This window comes from Ammospiza nelsoni, chromosome 28, assembly GCF_027579445.1.
Source record: "Ammospiza nelsoni isolate bAmmNel1 chromosome 28, bAmmNel1.pri, whole genome shotgun sequence".
NCBI classification, from domain to species: domain Eukaryota; kingdom Metazoa; phylum Chordata; class Aves; order Passeriformes; family Passerellidae; genus Ammospiza; species Ammospiza nelsoni.
Genome location: NC_080660.1, coordinates 2,315,203 through 2,330,385, shown reverse-complemented (window position 1 = coordinate 2,330,385; position 15,183 = coordinate 2,315,203). Strand labels below are relative to the sequence as shown.

General features: G+C 36.9%; 1 protein-coding gene and 1 non-coding gene across 6 annotated transcripts in view; both read right to left on the bottom strand.

The window, feature by feature from the left end:
• KHDC4 (KH domain containing 4, pre-mRNA splicing factor) overlaps positions 1-13,992 on the bottom strand; it is a 24,778-nt gene extending 10,786 nt beyond the window's left edge. For 4 of the 5 annotated variants that reach the window (XR_009420114.1, XR_009420115.1, XM_059490207.1 and 1 more), the window contains exons 1-8: positions 13,943-13,992; positions 13,624-13,864; positions 11,583-11,711; positions 9,003-9,082; positions 8,474-8,526; positions 5,988-6,151; positions 3,615-3,826; positions 20-80 (exon numbers count right to left, since the gene is read on the bottom strand). Coding sequence is in view for 3 of the 5 variants with exons in the window: in XM_059490207.1 (XP_059346190.1) it covers positions 20-80; positions 3,615-3,826; positions 5,988-6,151; positions 8,474-8,526; positions 9,003-9,082; positions 11,583-11,711; positions 13,624-13,864; positions 13,943-13,989 (987 nt within the window). In the remaining 2 variants the exon portion in view is untranslated. The remainder of the gene's footprint in view (positions 1-19; positions 81-3,614; positions 3,827-5,987; positions 6,152-8,473; positions 8,527-9,002; positions 9,083-11,582; positions 11,712-13,623; positions 13,865-13,942) is intronic. The other variant, XM_059490209.1, reaches the window with a different exon arrangement.
• LOC132085144 (small Cajal body-specific RNA 4) lies at positions 5,698-5,826 on the bottom strand. Its single transcript, XR_009420168.1, has one exon. It is a non-coding gene; the product is annotated as a small Cajal body-specific RNA 4 (non-coding RNA).
• Positions 13,993-15,183: the final 1,191 nt, after the last annotated feature.

Genomic DNA, 15,183 nt, shown 5'->3' with positions numbered 1-15,183 from the left:
AAAATAAAATTTTACTCACAGTTTGTAAGAGGTTCTCACACAGCTTTTTAGCAGCTGCCAAACCTTCTGGCTTTGGGTGACTGAAAAAATAAAATAAAATTTTGTTCTTATGGGAAAAAAAAAGTTATATTTTCTGATGAAAATAAAATAAAATTTTGTTCTTATGGGAAAAAAAAAATTATATTTTCTGATGAAAATAAAATAAAATTTTGTTCTGATGAAAAAACAAATTCAGAAGAAGAAAATTTAAATCAGATTCAAAAATTTCTTTTTGAAATTTATTCATTTCATTAAATCATTTTATTGATTCGCATTAAATCAGTCCAAATGAAGAATTCTCCATTTTAAAGGGATTTTTAAAAATTGATTTTCAAGGGATTTTTTAAAATTGATATTTTATGGGATCTTTAGAAATGGATTTTTAATGGATTTTTAATGGGATTTTTAAAATGGATTTTTAATGGGATTTTTTAAAATTGATTTTTATGGGATTTTTTAAAATGGATTTTTAATGGGATTTTTTAAAATTGATTTTTATGGGATTTTTTAAAATGGATTTTTAATGGGATTTTTTAAATGGATTCTAATGGGATTTTTTAAGGGGATTTTTTAAAATTTGATTTTTATGGGATTTTTTAAAAATGGGATTTTTTAAAATGGACTTTTTAATGGGATTTTTAAAAATTGATTTTCAAGGGATTTTTTAAAATTGATATTTTATGGGATCTTTAGAAATGGATTTTTAATGGATTTTTAATGGGATTTTTTAAATGGATTTTTAATGGGATTTTTTAAATGGATTCTAATGGGATTTTTAAGGGGATTTTTTAAAATTTGATTTTTATGGGATTTTTTAAAAATGGACTTTTTAATGGGATTTTTTAAAATGGATTTTTATGGGAGTTTTTAAAATGGATTTTTAATGGGATTTTTTAAAATGGACTTTTTAATGGGATTTTTAAAAATTGATTTTTAATAGGATTTTTTAAAATTGATATTTTATGGGATCTTTAGAAATGGATTTTTAATGGATTTTTAATGGGATTTTTAAAATGGATTTTTAATGGGATTTTTAAAATGGATTCTAATGGGATTTTTTAAGGGGAGTTTTTAAAATTTGATTTTTATGGGATTTTTTAAAAATGGACTTTTTAATGGGATTTTTTAAAATGGATTTTTAATGGGATTTTTTAAAATGGACTTTTTAATGGGATTTTTTTAAATGGATTTTTAATAGGATTTTTTAAATGGATTTTTTAAATAGGATTTTTTAAAATGGATTTTTATGGGATTTTTTTAAATGGATTTTTAATGGGATTTTTTAAAATGGATTTTTAATAGGATTTTTAAAATGGATTCTAATGGGATTTTTTAAGGGGAGTTTTTAAAATTTGATTTTTATGGGATTTTTTAAAAATGGACTTTTTAATGGGATTTTTTAAAATGGATTCTTATGGGATTTTTTAAAATGGATTTTTAATGGGATTTTTTAAAATGGACTTTTTAATGGGATTTTTAAAAATTGATTTTCAAGGGATTTTTTAAAATTGATATTTTATGGGATCTTTAGAAATGGATTTTTAATGGATTTTTATGGGATTTTTAAAATGGATTTTTAATGGGATTTTTTAAATGGATTCTAATGGGATTTTTAAGGGGATTTTTTAAAATTTGATTTTTATGGGATTTTTTAAAAATGGACTTTTTAATGGGATTTTTTAAAATGGATTTTTAATGGGATTTTTTTTATAAATGGATTTTCAATGGGATTTTTTTTATAAATGGATTTTTAACGGGATTTTTTTAATAAATGGATTTTTAATGGGATTTTTTTTTAAATGGATTTTTAATGCGATTTTTTAAAAATTGATTTTAATGGGATTTTTAATGGGATTTTTTTTATAAATGGATTTTTAACGGGTTTTTTTTATAAATGGATTTTTAACGGGATTTTTTTTATAAATGGATTTTCAATGGGATTTTTTTTATAAATGGATTTTTAATGGGATTTTTTTTTAATTGATTTTATTGGGATTTTTTTATAAATGGATTTTTAATGGGATTTTTTTTTAATTGATTTTATTGGGATTTTTTTATAAATGGATTTTTAATGGGATTTTTTTTATAAATGGATTTTTAACGGGTTTTTTTTATAAATGGATTTTCAATGGGATTTTTTTTATAAATGGATTTTTAATGGGATTTTTTTTAAAATGGATTTTTAATGCGATTTTTTAAAAATTTATTTTAACGGGATTTTTAATGGGATTTTTTTTACAAATGGATTTTTAACGGGATTTTTTTTTATAAATGGATTTTTAACGGGAATTTTTTTATAAATGGATTTTCAATGGGATTTTTTTTATAAATGGATTTTCAATGGGATTTTTTTTATAAATGGATTTTTAATGGGATTTTTTTTTTAAATGGATTTTTAATGGGAATTTTTTTATAAATGGATTTTCAATGGGATTTTTTTTATAAATGGATTTTCAATGGGATTTTTTTTATAAATGGATTTTCAATGGGATTTTTTTTATAAATGGATTTTTAATGGGATTTTTTTTAAATGGATTTTTAATGCGATTTTTTAAAAATTGATTTTAATGGGATTTTTAATGGGATTTTTTTATAAATGGATTTTTAACGGGATTTTTTTTATAAATGGATTTTTAACGGGAATTTTTTTATAAATGGATTTTTAATGGGATTTTTTTTAAATGGATTTTTAATGCGATTTTTTAAAAATTGATTTTAATGGGATTTTTAATGGGATTTTTTTTATAAATGGATTTTTAACGGGATTTTTTTTATAAATGGATTTTCAATGGGATTTTTTTTATAAATGGATTTTTAATGGGATTTTTTTTTTAAATGGATTTTTAATGCGATTTTTTAAAAATTGATTTTAATGGGATTTTTAATGGGATTTTTTTTATAAATGGATTTTTAACGGGAATTTTTTTTTATAAATGGATTTTTAACGGGATTTTTTTTATAAATGGATTTTTAATGGGAATTTTTTTATAAATGGATTTTCAATGGGATTTTTTTTATAAATGGATTTTCAATGGGATTTTTTTTATAAATGGATTTTCAATGGGATTTTTTTTATAAATGGATTTTCAATGGGATTTTTTTTATAAATGGATTTTTAATGGGATTTTTTTTTTAAAATGGATTTTTAATGCGATTTTTTAAAAGTTGATTTTAATGGGATTTTTAATGGGATTTTTTTTATAAATGGATTTTTAACGCGATTTTTTAAAAATTGATTTTAATGGGATTTTTAATGGGATTTTTTTTATAAATGGATTTTTAACGGGAATTTTTTTTATAAATGGATTTTTAACGGGATTTTTTTTATAAATGGATTTTTAACGGGAATTTTTTTATAAATGGATTTTTAATGCGATTTTTTAAAAATTGATTTTAATGGGATTTTTAATGGGATTTTTTTTATAAATGGATTTTTAACGGGAATTTTTTTAATAAATGGATTTTTAATGGGATTTTTTTTAATTGATTTCAATGGGATTTTTTTATAAATGGATTTTTAATGGGATTTTTTTTACAAATGGATTTTCAATGGGATTTTTTGAACTGCCCCATACCTGATGTAGATGTACATGGGTTCAAAGGCTTCTCTGCCCGACGCTGGCTCGATGCACCCCGAGCCTTTCCCTCGAAGAAAAACTTTGGCTCCAGTTTCAATCTGGATGTGCTGCAGGTAGGAGCAGCCAGGCCCTTCCACCTTCTCCTTGACATTAAAAGTGGGGACAGCATGTTCCAGCCCCACAAACAGCTTGTCCTGCACGTAATGCATCTGGAAAAAACAGCAAAATTTGAATTTTTTAATTTAATTTCACTGAGGGCAGACAGAAGTGTTCGGTGTCAGATGGAAAAATTGCATTATATTTCAAATTAAACACCTACTGCGGGCTTTTATCAGCAAACAGCTTGTCCTGGACATAATGCACGTGGAAATGAACAGCAAAATTTGAATTTTTTAATTTAATTTCACTGAAGGCCGACATCCCATTGCTGGGACAGCAGAAGGGTTTGGTGGCAGATACAAAACTATCAGTTCAGGAGTAAAAATTTTGATTTCTATTTCAATGTAAACACTTTCTGCAGGCTTTTATCTGCACACAACTTGTGCTGGACATAATGCAACTGGAAAAAAACAGCAAAATTTGAATTTTTTCATTTCCTTTCACTGAGGGCAGACAGAAGTGTTCGGTGTCAGATGGAAAAATTGCCTTTTATTTCAAATTAAACGCCTACTGCGGGCTTTTATCAGCAAACAGCTTGTGCTGGACATAATGCATGTGCAAATGAAGAGCAAAATTTTAATATTTTATTTTAATTTCACTGAGGGCAGCAGAAGGATTCAGTGGCAGATACAAAACTATCAGTGCATATGTAAAAATTGACTTATATTTCATATTAAACACCTTCTGCAGGCTTTTATCAGCAGACAACTTGTGCTGGACATAATGCAACTGGAAATGAACAGCAAAATTTTAATATTTTATTTTAATTTCACTGAGGGCAGACATCTCACTGCTGGGACAGCAGAAGGGTTCAGTGTCAGATGCAAAAATATCAGTTCATCATATTGACTTGTATTTCAATGTAAATTCAAAATTCAATGTCAATTCAAAAAATTGATTTCTATTTCAATATAAACACCTTCTGCAGGCTTTTATCAGCACACAACTTGTGCTGGACATAATGCAACTGCAAATAAACAGCAAAAATTTAATTTTCATTTTAATTTCACTGAGGGCAGACAGAAGGATTCGGTGTCAGATACAAAAATATCAGTTCAGAAGTAAAAATTGATTTCTATTTCAATGCAAACACTTTCTGCAGGCTTTTATCTGCAGACAACTTGTGCTGGACATAATGCAACTGCAAATGAACAGGAAAATTTTAATATTTTATTTTAATTTCACTGAGGGCAGACAAAAGGGGTCAGTGTCAGATACAAAACTATCAGTTCAGGAGTAAAAATTGATTTCTATTTCAATGTAAACACTTTCTGCAGGCTTTTATCAGCACACAACTTGTGCTGGACATAATGCATCTGCAAATGAAGAGCAAAATTTTAATATTTTAATTTCACTGAGGGCAGCAGAAAGATTCAGTGGCAGATACAAAACTATCAGTGCATATGTAAAAATTGACTTATATTCCATATTAAACACCTTCTGCAGGCTTTTATCAGCACACAACTTGTGCTGGACATAATGCAACTGGAAATGAACAGGAAAATTTTAATATTTTAATTTAATTTCACTGAGGACAGACAGAAGGGTTCAGTGTCAGATACAAAACTATCAGTTCAGAAGTAAAAATTGATTTCTATTTCAATGTAAACACTTTCTGCAGGCTTTTATCTGCAGACAACTTGTGGTGGACATAATGCAACTGGAAATGAACAGCAAAATTTTAATATTTTAATTTAATTTCACTGAGGGCAGACATCTCACTGCTGGGACAGCAGAAGGATTCAGTGTCAGATGCAAAAATATCAGTGCATATGTAAAAATTGACTTATATTTCATATTAAACACCTTCTGCAGGCTTTTATCAGCACACAACTTGTGCTGGACATAATGCAACTGGAAATGAACAGGAAAATTTTAATTTTCATTTTAATTTCAGTGAGGACAGACAGACAGAAGGGGTCAGTGTCAGATGGCACAGTGAGCCCTGGGCTTTGCTGCAGGTAGGACTGCTCTCTCCATCCCTTTTCTTTTAGGAGGCCACTGTCACCTGAGCCTCACTCTCCAGACTCAGGCTTGTTAGTCCTCCAGATTTCACACCACAAGCTGAGGGTGATTTTTTTGGGGTGGTTTTTCAGCTTTTATGTTGTGATTTTGGTTGTTTTTTTTTTTTTTTTTTTTTTTAATAAATAACACGTGTGCTTTATAAAAGGGAAATATTGTAGGCAGTGACAGGCAATAAAATTCACTCACCCCTGACTGGAATGGAGGCTTTTGGCCAACAGCTGGAGTGATCTGAGTGATGGGGGCTGGCTGGTGATAAACAGTGACTGTGGCCCCGTTGAATGTGGGGCTGGAGCCCGTGGCTGCCTTCACCACCCCATTGGTGATGATCTCTTTGATTCTGTTAACAGCTCCTGGGGGAGAGAACACAAAATTCATTCTCACTCAGCAGCCCAGAGCATGAACTGTGACACGACAGGGTTGGTTTGGCACATTCTGTGATGGGATTGCATCTCCCAGCGGGGCCCAGGGTTTGTTTGTATCCCTGGATGGGGTCACAGAGGGTCTGAAGGGCCTGGAGGGTCCCTGAGGGAGCTGGGGCTGCTCAGCCTGGAGAGGAGCCCCAGGGAGAGGGGCCTCAGCCCTGGCTGTGACTGGGTGTCCCTGGCTGTCCCTGAGTGTCCCTGGGTGCTCCTGTATGTCCCTGTAAGTCCCTGGGTGTCCCTGTCTGTCCCTGGGTGTCTCTGGGGGTCCCTGTCTGTCCCTGTAAGTCCCTGGGTGTCCCTGTCCCTGTCTGTCCCTGGGTGTCCTTGAATGTCCCTGTAAGTCCCTGGGTGTCCCTGTCTGTCCCTGGCTGTCTCTGAGTGTCTCTGACTGTCCCTGAATGTCCCTGTAAGTCCCTGGGTGTCCCTGTCTGTCCATGGGTGTCCCTGTCTGTCCCTGTAAATCCCTGGGTGTCCCTGAGTGCCCCTGTAAGTCCCTGGGTGTCCCTGAATGTCCCAGGGTGTCTCTGTCTGTCCCTGAGTGTCCCTGTAAGTCCCTGAATGTCCCTGTAAGTCCCTGGGTGTCCCTGAATGTCCCTGGGTGTCCCTGAATGTCCCTGTCTGTCCCTGGCTGTCTCTGAGTGTCCCTGTAAGTCCCTGGGTGTCCCTGAATGTCCCTGTCTGTCCCTGTAAGTCCCTGAATGTCCCTGAACGTCCCTGTAAGTCCCTGGGTGTCCCTGTAAGTCCCTGGGTGTCCCTGAATGTCCCTGGGTGTCCCTGTAAGTCCCTGGGTGTCCCTGTCTGTCCCTGGGTGTCCCTAGGTGTCTCTGGGTGTCCCTGTCTGTCCCTGGGTGTCTCTGAGTGCCCCTGTAAGTCCCTGGGTGTCTCTGGGGGTCCCTATCTGACCCTGTAAGTCCCTGGATGTCCCTGAACGTCCCTGTAAGTCTCTGGGTGTCCCTGAATGTCCCTGAGTGCCCCTGTTAAGTCCCTGGGTGTCCCTGAATGTCCCTGTAAGTCCCTGGGTGTCCCTGTCTGTCCCTGGGTGTCCCTGAATGTCCCTGTAAGTCCCTGAATGTCCCTGTCTGCCCCTGTAAATCCCTGGGTGTCCCTGTCTGTCCCTGGGTGTCTCTGAGTGTCCCAGTCTGTCCCAGGGTGTTCCCAGGTGTCCCTGTGGGTGTCCCTGACAGTCTCTGAGTGTCCCCAGGTGTTCCTGTATGTCCCAGTGTGTTCCTGAGTGTCCCCCTGGCTGTTCCCAGCAGTCTCAGTCTGTCCTTGTGTGTCAATCCCAATCTGACCTTGTCCGTCCACAGGCGTCCCTGTCTGTCCCTTCTGTCCATGAGTGTCCCCAGTCTGTCCCAGGGTGTTCCTGAGTGTCCCAGGGTGTCCCCAGGTGTCCTGTGTGTGTCCCTGGCTGTCTCTGAACATACCTGAGTTTCCCTATCTGTCCCAGTCTGTCCCTGTGTCTGTCCCAGTCTGTCCCTGTGTCTGTCCCAGTCCGTCCCAGTGAGCAGAGGTCAGAGCAGCCCCAGGCTCTGCTCCAGGCCCAGCAATGGCCCCAGAGCCACGGGCAGGGCCTGAGCCCAGGAGCTGCCCCTGCCCAGGAGGCAGAACTGCTGCCCTGGGCAGTGCCCAGCCCTGAGCAGAGCCCAGAGAGGCTGTGGGGGCTCCGTGCCTGGGGATCCCAGAGGCACCTGGAGCAGCCCTGAGCCCTGGGGTGTCCCTGTTTAGGGACCCCAGACCCACCTGGAGCAGCTCTGAGCCCTGGGGTGTCCCTGTTTAGGGACCCCAGACCCACCTGGAGCAGCCCTGAGCCCTGGGGTGTCCCTGTTTAGGGACCCCAGACCCACCTGTCCCCATCCTGAGCCCTGGGGTGTCCCTGCCTGGGTACCCCAGACCCACCTGGCCCCATCCTGTGCCATGGGATGTCCCTGTCTGAGCAGGGTGGTGGCACCAGATGTGACCCTCTGTGGTCCCTCCTGATAGATCTCCCTGTCTCACCCCTATTCCCATGGATCTGGGTGTGTTATCAGTGAGATAAGAGCTGTACCTGCTCACTCCCCCCACCTTCCTTGTAATCTATCCCAAATTTTCATTTCCTGATGAATGCAGTCTGTGGCACCTCAGGGATTTGTGAGCAGAGATCTCAGTATCAGTGTGTGAATGGAGTCTGTTATCAGCACCAAGGTGTTTATAACTCAAATCCAACCCTTTATCACAAACAGGGAGAGAAAAACCAGAATATTTTGTACTCACTGTCAACCAACTCCCGTGTCTGACCCTGAACATGAAGATACAAAGGACGATCTCTGGAAGGAAAAAGTCAAATATTCAATTAAACCCACAGAAAACACAATAATAATGAACCAAATCTAGTTATATTACCAGAAAGTCTTCCATAAAAATCTGAAATGCCCTCCAGATAACAGAACACAAATTCCTTGACTACCACAGTGCTCAGGCAGAAAAGCTCTGCACTGAAAATCTGATTCAGGAGTTGATGATGATTCAGAAAATTACAGCACTGAAAACTTCAATTAGCTTGCCCATAAATGGGTCACTAAATAAAAGCAGCAAGAAATTTGTATTTCTTGGGAAGTTGTAATGTTCTGTGGGGAGAAGTTGAGCACAGTGTGATTTGTCAGGGTCATGGTTAGGGTGGTTATTTCAGCCCAGCACCATCAGAATGGCAAATTTATAGGAAAACCAACTAAATAAAACCTCAGCACTTTGTCACCTCAAAGAAAAGAAGCAGAACCTCCAAAAAAAAAAAAAAAATACAAACCCAGGTCCCACTTTGGCTTTCTCTTCTGCAGTCATGAACCTCCCTCGAGTGGAGACAGCTGCTCCACTCAGACGACTGATCTGCAAAAAATGTACAAAGCCCAGTGAAACACCTGCCAACAACAAAAAATGTACAAAGCCCAGCGAAACACCTGCCAACAACAAAAAATGTACAAAGCCCAGTGAAACACCTGCCAACAACAAACCAGGCACACTCAGAAAGCCAAAACATAAACAATGTTCTTGTAAAAACCCTCAGAAATTGTTAATAAAGTGCTGGCTCTGAAGTCATAATGATGCCTTGTGAAGGCTGATTTAGAGCAGAGTTAATTAATAAAGCAGGGATTCATTAAAATGCCTCAATAGATGCACCTTGAGAAGCACCAGAGCCCAGCAGGTGTGGAAACCCAAGGTGAACCAAAATGGTCACAAAAATGGATGACTGGTCATGGGGTCACACACTTTCATAAGTTTTGTCTATTAATATATTGGAGTTAATTGTCTAATTACAGCTCCAGCCCATGAATTCCCATTTTTCTTGTTTTTCTCTCCTCAGCCCACGTTGCTGGTGCTCCTGGGCTGAGATTTGGATCATTTGTCCTTGGTGCCAGCTGGAGCAGGAATTGTTTTGTCTCCCTGCTCTGTGCAGAGCTCAGCACCCCCTGATATGAAACCCAGACCCACACACTAAAGCAGCACAGAGCCTGAAAAACATAAAAACTAAACCCTGAGGCACCAATCCAACAATTTACTGAACAAACCAACAAACCCCGTTGGAAAACACGAGTTTCCTAGAAAGAAACAAGCTCTGAGCAGAGTTCACTGCAAGTTTATTTCACTTTATCTGCTCGGGGACAAGGTGAAAGGTGGCCAGGGTTATGTAAGCCCAGAGCTCCCTGCCAAGGCAGCACAGCTGCTGGGCTGAGGGGTTTTGGGGTCAGGGGTTTTGGGGTGAGGGGTTTTGGGGTCCCCTAGATGAAGGGAGGAAATTATGAATCTGACTCCATGTTCTTAGAAGGCTAATTTATTGTATTAGGCTATATTATATTAATTATATTATAGTATAGTATAAATATAATATTATATGTTGTATTGTATACTATACCACATTATATATTATATAAAATATAATATATTATACTATATTTTACATTATATACTATATATTATATAGTATATAATATCATATAATGATATATATTGTATACTACATATTACTATATATTATATTATATTTTATATTATAATATTGTATTGTATATAATATTGTATACTATACCACACTATATTATATATTATATATTATATATTATATATTATATATTATATATTATATATTATATATTATATATTATATATTATATATTATCTTATATACCATATAATAGTATATATTACATTATACTATATTATACATTATATACTATATAATATTATAGTATATATTTTATAATATAACATTATATATTCTACCATATTATATATTATATATTACAGTATATCATATCATATTATACTATATTATATTATACTATATTATACTCTATTATATATTCTAGTACACAATAAAATATTATATATTGTATTGTATACTATACCACATTATATATTATATATCATACAATATAATATATTATACATTATATACTATATATTATATAGTATATAAAATCATATAATAATATATTATATATTGTATCCTATATATTACTATATATTTTATCATATTATAGTTTTATATTATAGTTTATATAATAATATTGTATTGTATATTGTATATTGCACCACACTATATTATATATTATCTTATATATCATATAATACTATATGTTACATTGTACTATGTTATATTATACATTATATACAATATTACATTATATACAATATTACATTATATACAATATTACACTATACTATATTACACTATATTACACTATATTACACTATGTTACACTATGTTACACTATGTTACACTGTATTATACTATGTTACACTGTATTATACTATGTTACACTATATTATACTATGTTACACTATATTATACTATGTTACACTATATTATACTATGTTACACTATATTACACTATATTATACTATATTACACTATATTATACTATATTACACTATATTACACTATATTACACTATATTATACTATATTATACTATATTACATTATATTACATTATACTACATTACACTATATTACATTATACTATATTACATTATACTACATTACATTACATTTATATTACATTATATTACACTATATATTATATCATCTTATTCTAACTATACTAAAGACTAGAGAAAGGACACAGACAGAAGGCTAAAAGATAATAATGAAAAACTCCTGACTCTCTCCTCAGAGTCCCAACACAGCCTGACCATGATTGGTCATTAAATAAAAACAATTCACCTGTTGGATAAACAATCTCCAACCACACTCCAAAGCAACAAAACAGGAAAAGTCAATGAGATAATTTTGTTTTCCTTTTCCTCTGAGGCTTCCCAGGAGAGAACTGCTGGGCAAAGAGGGTTTTTCAGCAAATACAAATGTGACATTGGGAGTGTGGGACATACCTCATCCTGGGTCTGGCCCCTGGTCAGCAGGTTCCTGCACGTCAGGGGCACATCATTGATCTCCACCTCTGCCACCACAAGGTCATCTTTGCTTTTACTCGTGGCTGGACCTTTGCCCAGAGCCTGCAGCTTCAAAGAGAAGCAGTTGCAAAAGTGGAAAACAAGCACAAACAAATTTTAGAGGGGAACATCCCTCTTGTCCACCCCTTTCAGTTATTAAAAGCAAAATCTTTACAGATTGAACATTGAAAAAATCCTCACAGATTGCACAGGAAAGCACATTGGAATTTCTGCTGCATCTACCCAAATAAATCCAGATAAAAACTGGATTTATCTTCACCACATATAATTAACATCCTTCTTGTTCACCCCTTTTAGTTGTTGGAAAGTAAATCTTTACAGATTCCACACTGAAAAAATCCTCACAGATTGCACAGGAAAGCACATTGCAATTGCTGCTGGATCTGCTTCCTCACAGCCCAAATAAACACGCTGAGTTTATCTTCACACACTAATAGAATAATGTTAATTATTTAAAGATTTATCTTCAGCACATATTAACAGAATAACATCCTTCTTGTTCACCCCTTTTAGTTGTTGTAGGCAAAATCTTTACAGATTCCACACTGAAAAAATGCTCACAGATTGCACAGGAAAGCACATTGGAATTGCTGCTGCATCTGCCCAAATAAATCCAGATAAAAACTGGATTTATCTTCAGCACATATTATTAAAATAACATTCTTCTTGTTCACCTCTTTTAGTTGTTGAAGGCAAAATCTTTACAGATTCCACACTGAAAAAATGCTCACAGATTGCACAGGAAAGCACATTGGAATTGCTGCTGCATCTGCCCAAATAAATCCAGATAAAAACTGGATTTATCTTCAGCACATATAATTAAAATAACATTCTTCTTGTTCACCCCTTTTAGTTGTTGGAAGGTAAATCTTTACAGATTGCACAGGAAAGCACATTGGAATTTCTGCTGGATCTGCTTCCTCACAGCCCAAATAAACACGCTGAGTTTATCTTCACACCCTAATAGAATAATGTTAATTATTTAAAGATTTATCTTCAGCACATATTAACAGAATAACGTCCCTCTTGTTCACCCCTCTCAGTTGTTAAAAGCAAAATCTTTACAGATTGCACATTGAAAAAATCCTCACAGATTGCACAGGAAAGCACACTGGAATTGCTGCTGCATCTGCCCAAATAAAAACTGGATTTATCTTCAGCACATATTCATAAAATAACATCCTTCTTGTTCACCCCTTTTAGTTGTTGAAGGCAAAATCTTTACAGCTTCCACATTGAAAAAATCCTCAGAGATTGCACAGGAAAGCACATTGGAATTGCTGCTGCATCTGCCCAAATAAATCCAGATAAAAACTGGATTTATCTTCAGCACATATAATTAAAATAACATCCTTCTTGTTCACCCCTTTCATGGTGGAAGGTGGGACAAGATGAGCTCTAAGGTCTCTTCCAACCCAAACCACGCTGTGGCTCCATGAAACTTGAAACAGCTTCTAAACTTGGCTCCAGCACAGGCAGAAGAGCAAGACAAGGCTGTGACTGGAAGCTTGAAGTCCCACTTTATTTAGAATAAAAAACTCAGAGATTATTTAAGAGGAACACTCCAGTCCAGCTGCCTGAGCTCATCAGGGTCAGCCAAGCTCGGGGCAGGGCTCAGCAAAAGCTGAATAAGCTGGTTAGGACTTGGATATGCAGCTCGTACTGTAATTTCTTCAGGCACTAAAATATTTTGGTCGCAAATTTTAAAGCAGTTGTTTCACACTGGAGTTTTTCCATCAGCTCTGCTCTCTGCAAAAATCCTCGTGCCTCCCTCACGACTCAGAATATTCTACGTTTCTGACGAAAAATAAAACTTTTTCATCTCCCTACAGGTGGCTTTGGTAAAATCTGACCTCACAGCCATGCACTGCTTTTTGTTAGGATGGAAAAATATTTTTTAAATTATTTCTGACGATTTTTATGGCAATTTGCTGAACCACCCCCGCGCCCACCCACCCACCTTGTCCGCCGTGCTGGGCGCCGGCTTCAGCTTCCCTTTGGCCATCAGCATCGCGTTGATCTTCGCCGCCACGGCCGCGGCCGCATCCAGCGCTCCCGAGGGCGCCGCCGAGCTCTCGGACCCGGCCACGGCGGCGCCGCCATCGCCGCCCCCACCGGGGAACGGCCGCCCGGGCAGCGGCGCCGTACCGGGGAGGAGGAAATTAGGAGCCGGGCCGGGCTGATCCCACTTGCTGCGGCGCCTGGAAAAGACAGAGGGAGCGTGAGGCGCTGCTCCGAGCGGCACCGGGGCCGCCCGAGCCGCCACGGCCGCGCCTCACCCGCCCGCGGCCCCCGCGTCCCGTTGCGCTCCGCCGCCCGCCGACATGGCCGCCACGGCTGCCGGGCGTCACTTCCGGCTCCGCGCCCGCCGCGCGTCGCCGCTTCCGCTCGTTGCCATGGAGACGGCGCGGCCGCTTCCGGTCGCTGCCATGGGGACGGACATGGCGCCGCGGGCTGGGGGTCGTGAGGGGGGAAGGAGCGCAAAGATCACCCAGATCGGCCCCGCTGTTGTTTCCATGTGTATTATACCAAAGATTGTGTCATTTCCCCAACGTTAAGGCTAAATATTGTGAAATACAAAGCTGTGTTTCGTGTCGGGTACATACAGGCAACGTGTGTATTTGTGATTGTGATATGTGTGGAGACCGACCGTGGGACAGTTATAAAGACGAATTCCTATAAATAATTGAGGAAAGTAAAACATGGAAGAAGGGCTTTGAACCTATCTTTTGCTCACAATTAACCTTTATGCATTTTACTAAATGTTAACCTTTACTAAAGGTAATGTTACTAAAGGTTAGATTACTAAACCTTACTAAAGGTAAGGTTACTAAAGGTTAACCTTTACATTTAACTAAATGCTCCTAAGTTGATTTAGGAGCATTTGAATTAAAGTGTTAAGGATGTTGCTTTTTGACAGGAACTTTCTGCTTGTAGTTAATCCTTACAGAGTTCAGCAATAAGAACCTTTTGAAGTATAATTTTAGAATATTGCTTGTAGCAAGAATCTTTAAAACTATAGCTTTAGAACATATAAAAATGAAACATGCTTGTCTCAAGCCTTAACAAAACAGTGAAAAGCAGCTTGAGAAAGGAAGATGAACATCAACTCAAGGATTAAATTAAAAACTAGATCACAATAGTGTATAGAATTGTGATGTAAAAATTGGGAATAGAAACTGCTGAGAAAGCTGATGAGTACTCCTATAAATACCTGTAACCCTCAACTATTGGTGTGCAGATGGAGGGAAAACTTCCGCTGTGTTGCTCATACTTTATCATATTAATTAATAAATTGATTGCTGCTTGAATATTGGCCTAGTCAAGCTTCTCATTTATAACAATATGTAACTTTGTTTTGGCCCAGCTGGAGTTTGGACACGCCGTGTGCCATTTTATCCCAAGGCAATACAGAATTTAAAATGTCTAAAAGGACCCCAAAGATCACCTCCTTTATTATTCCCACGTGTATTATCCCAAGGATTATGCTGTTTTCCCAAAATTAAGTGTGAATATGTGA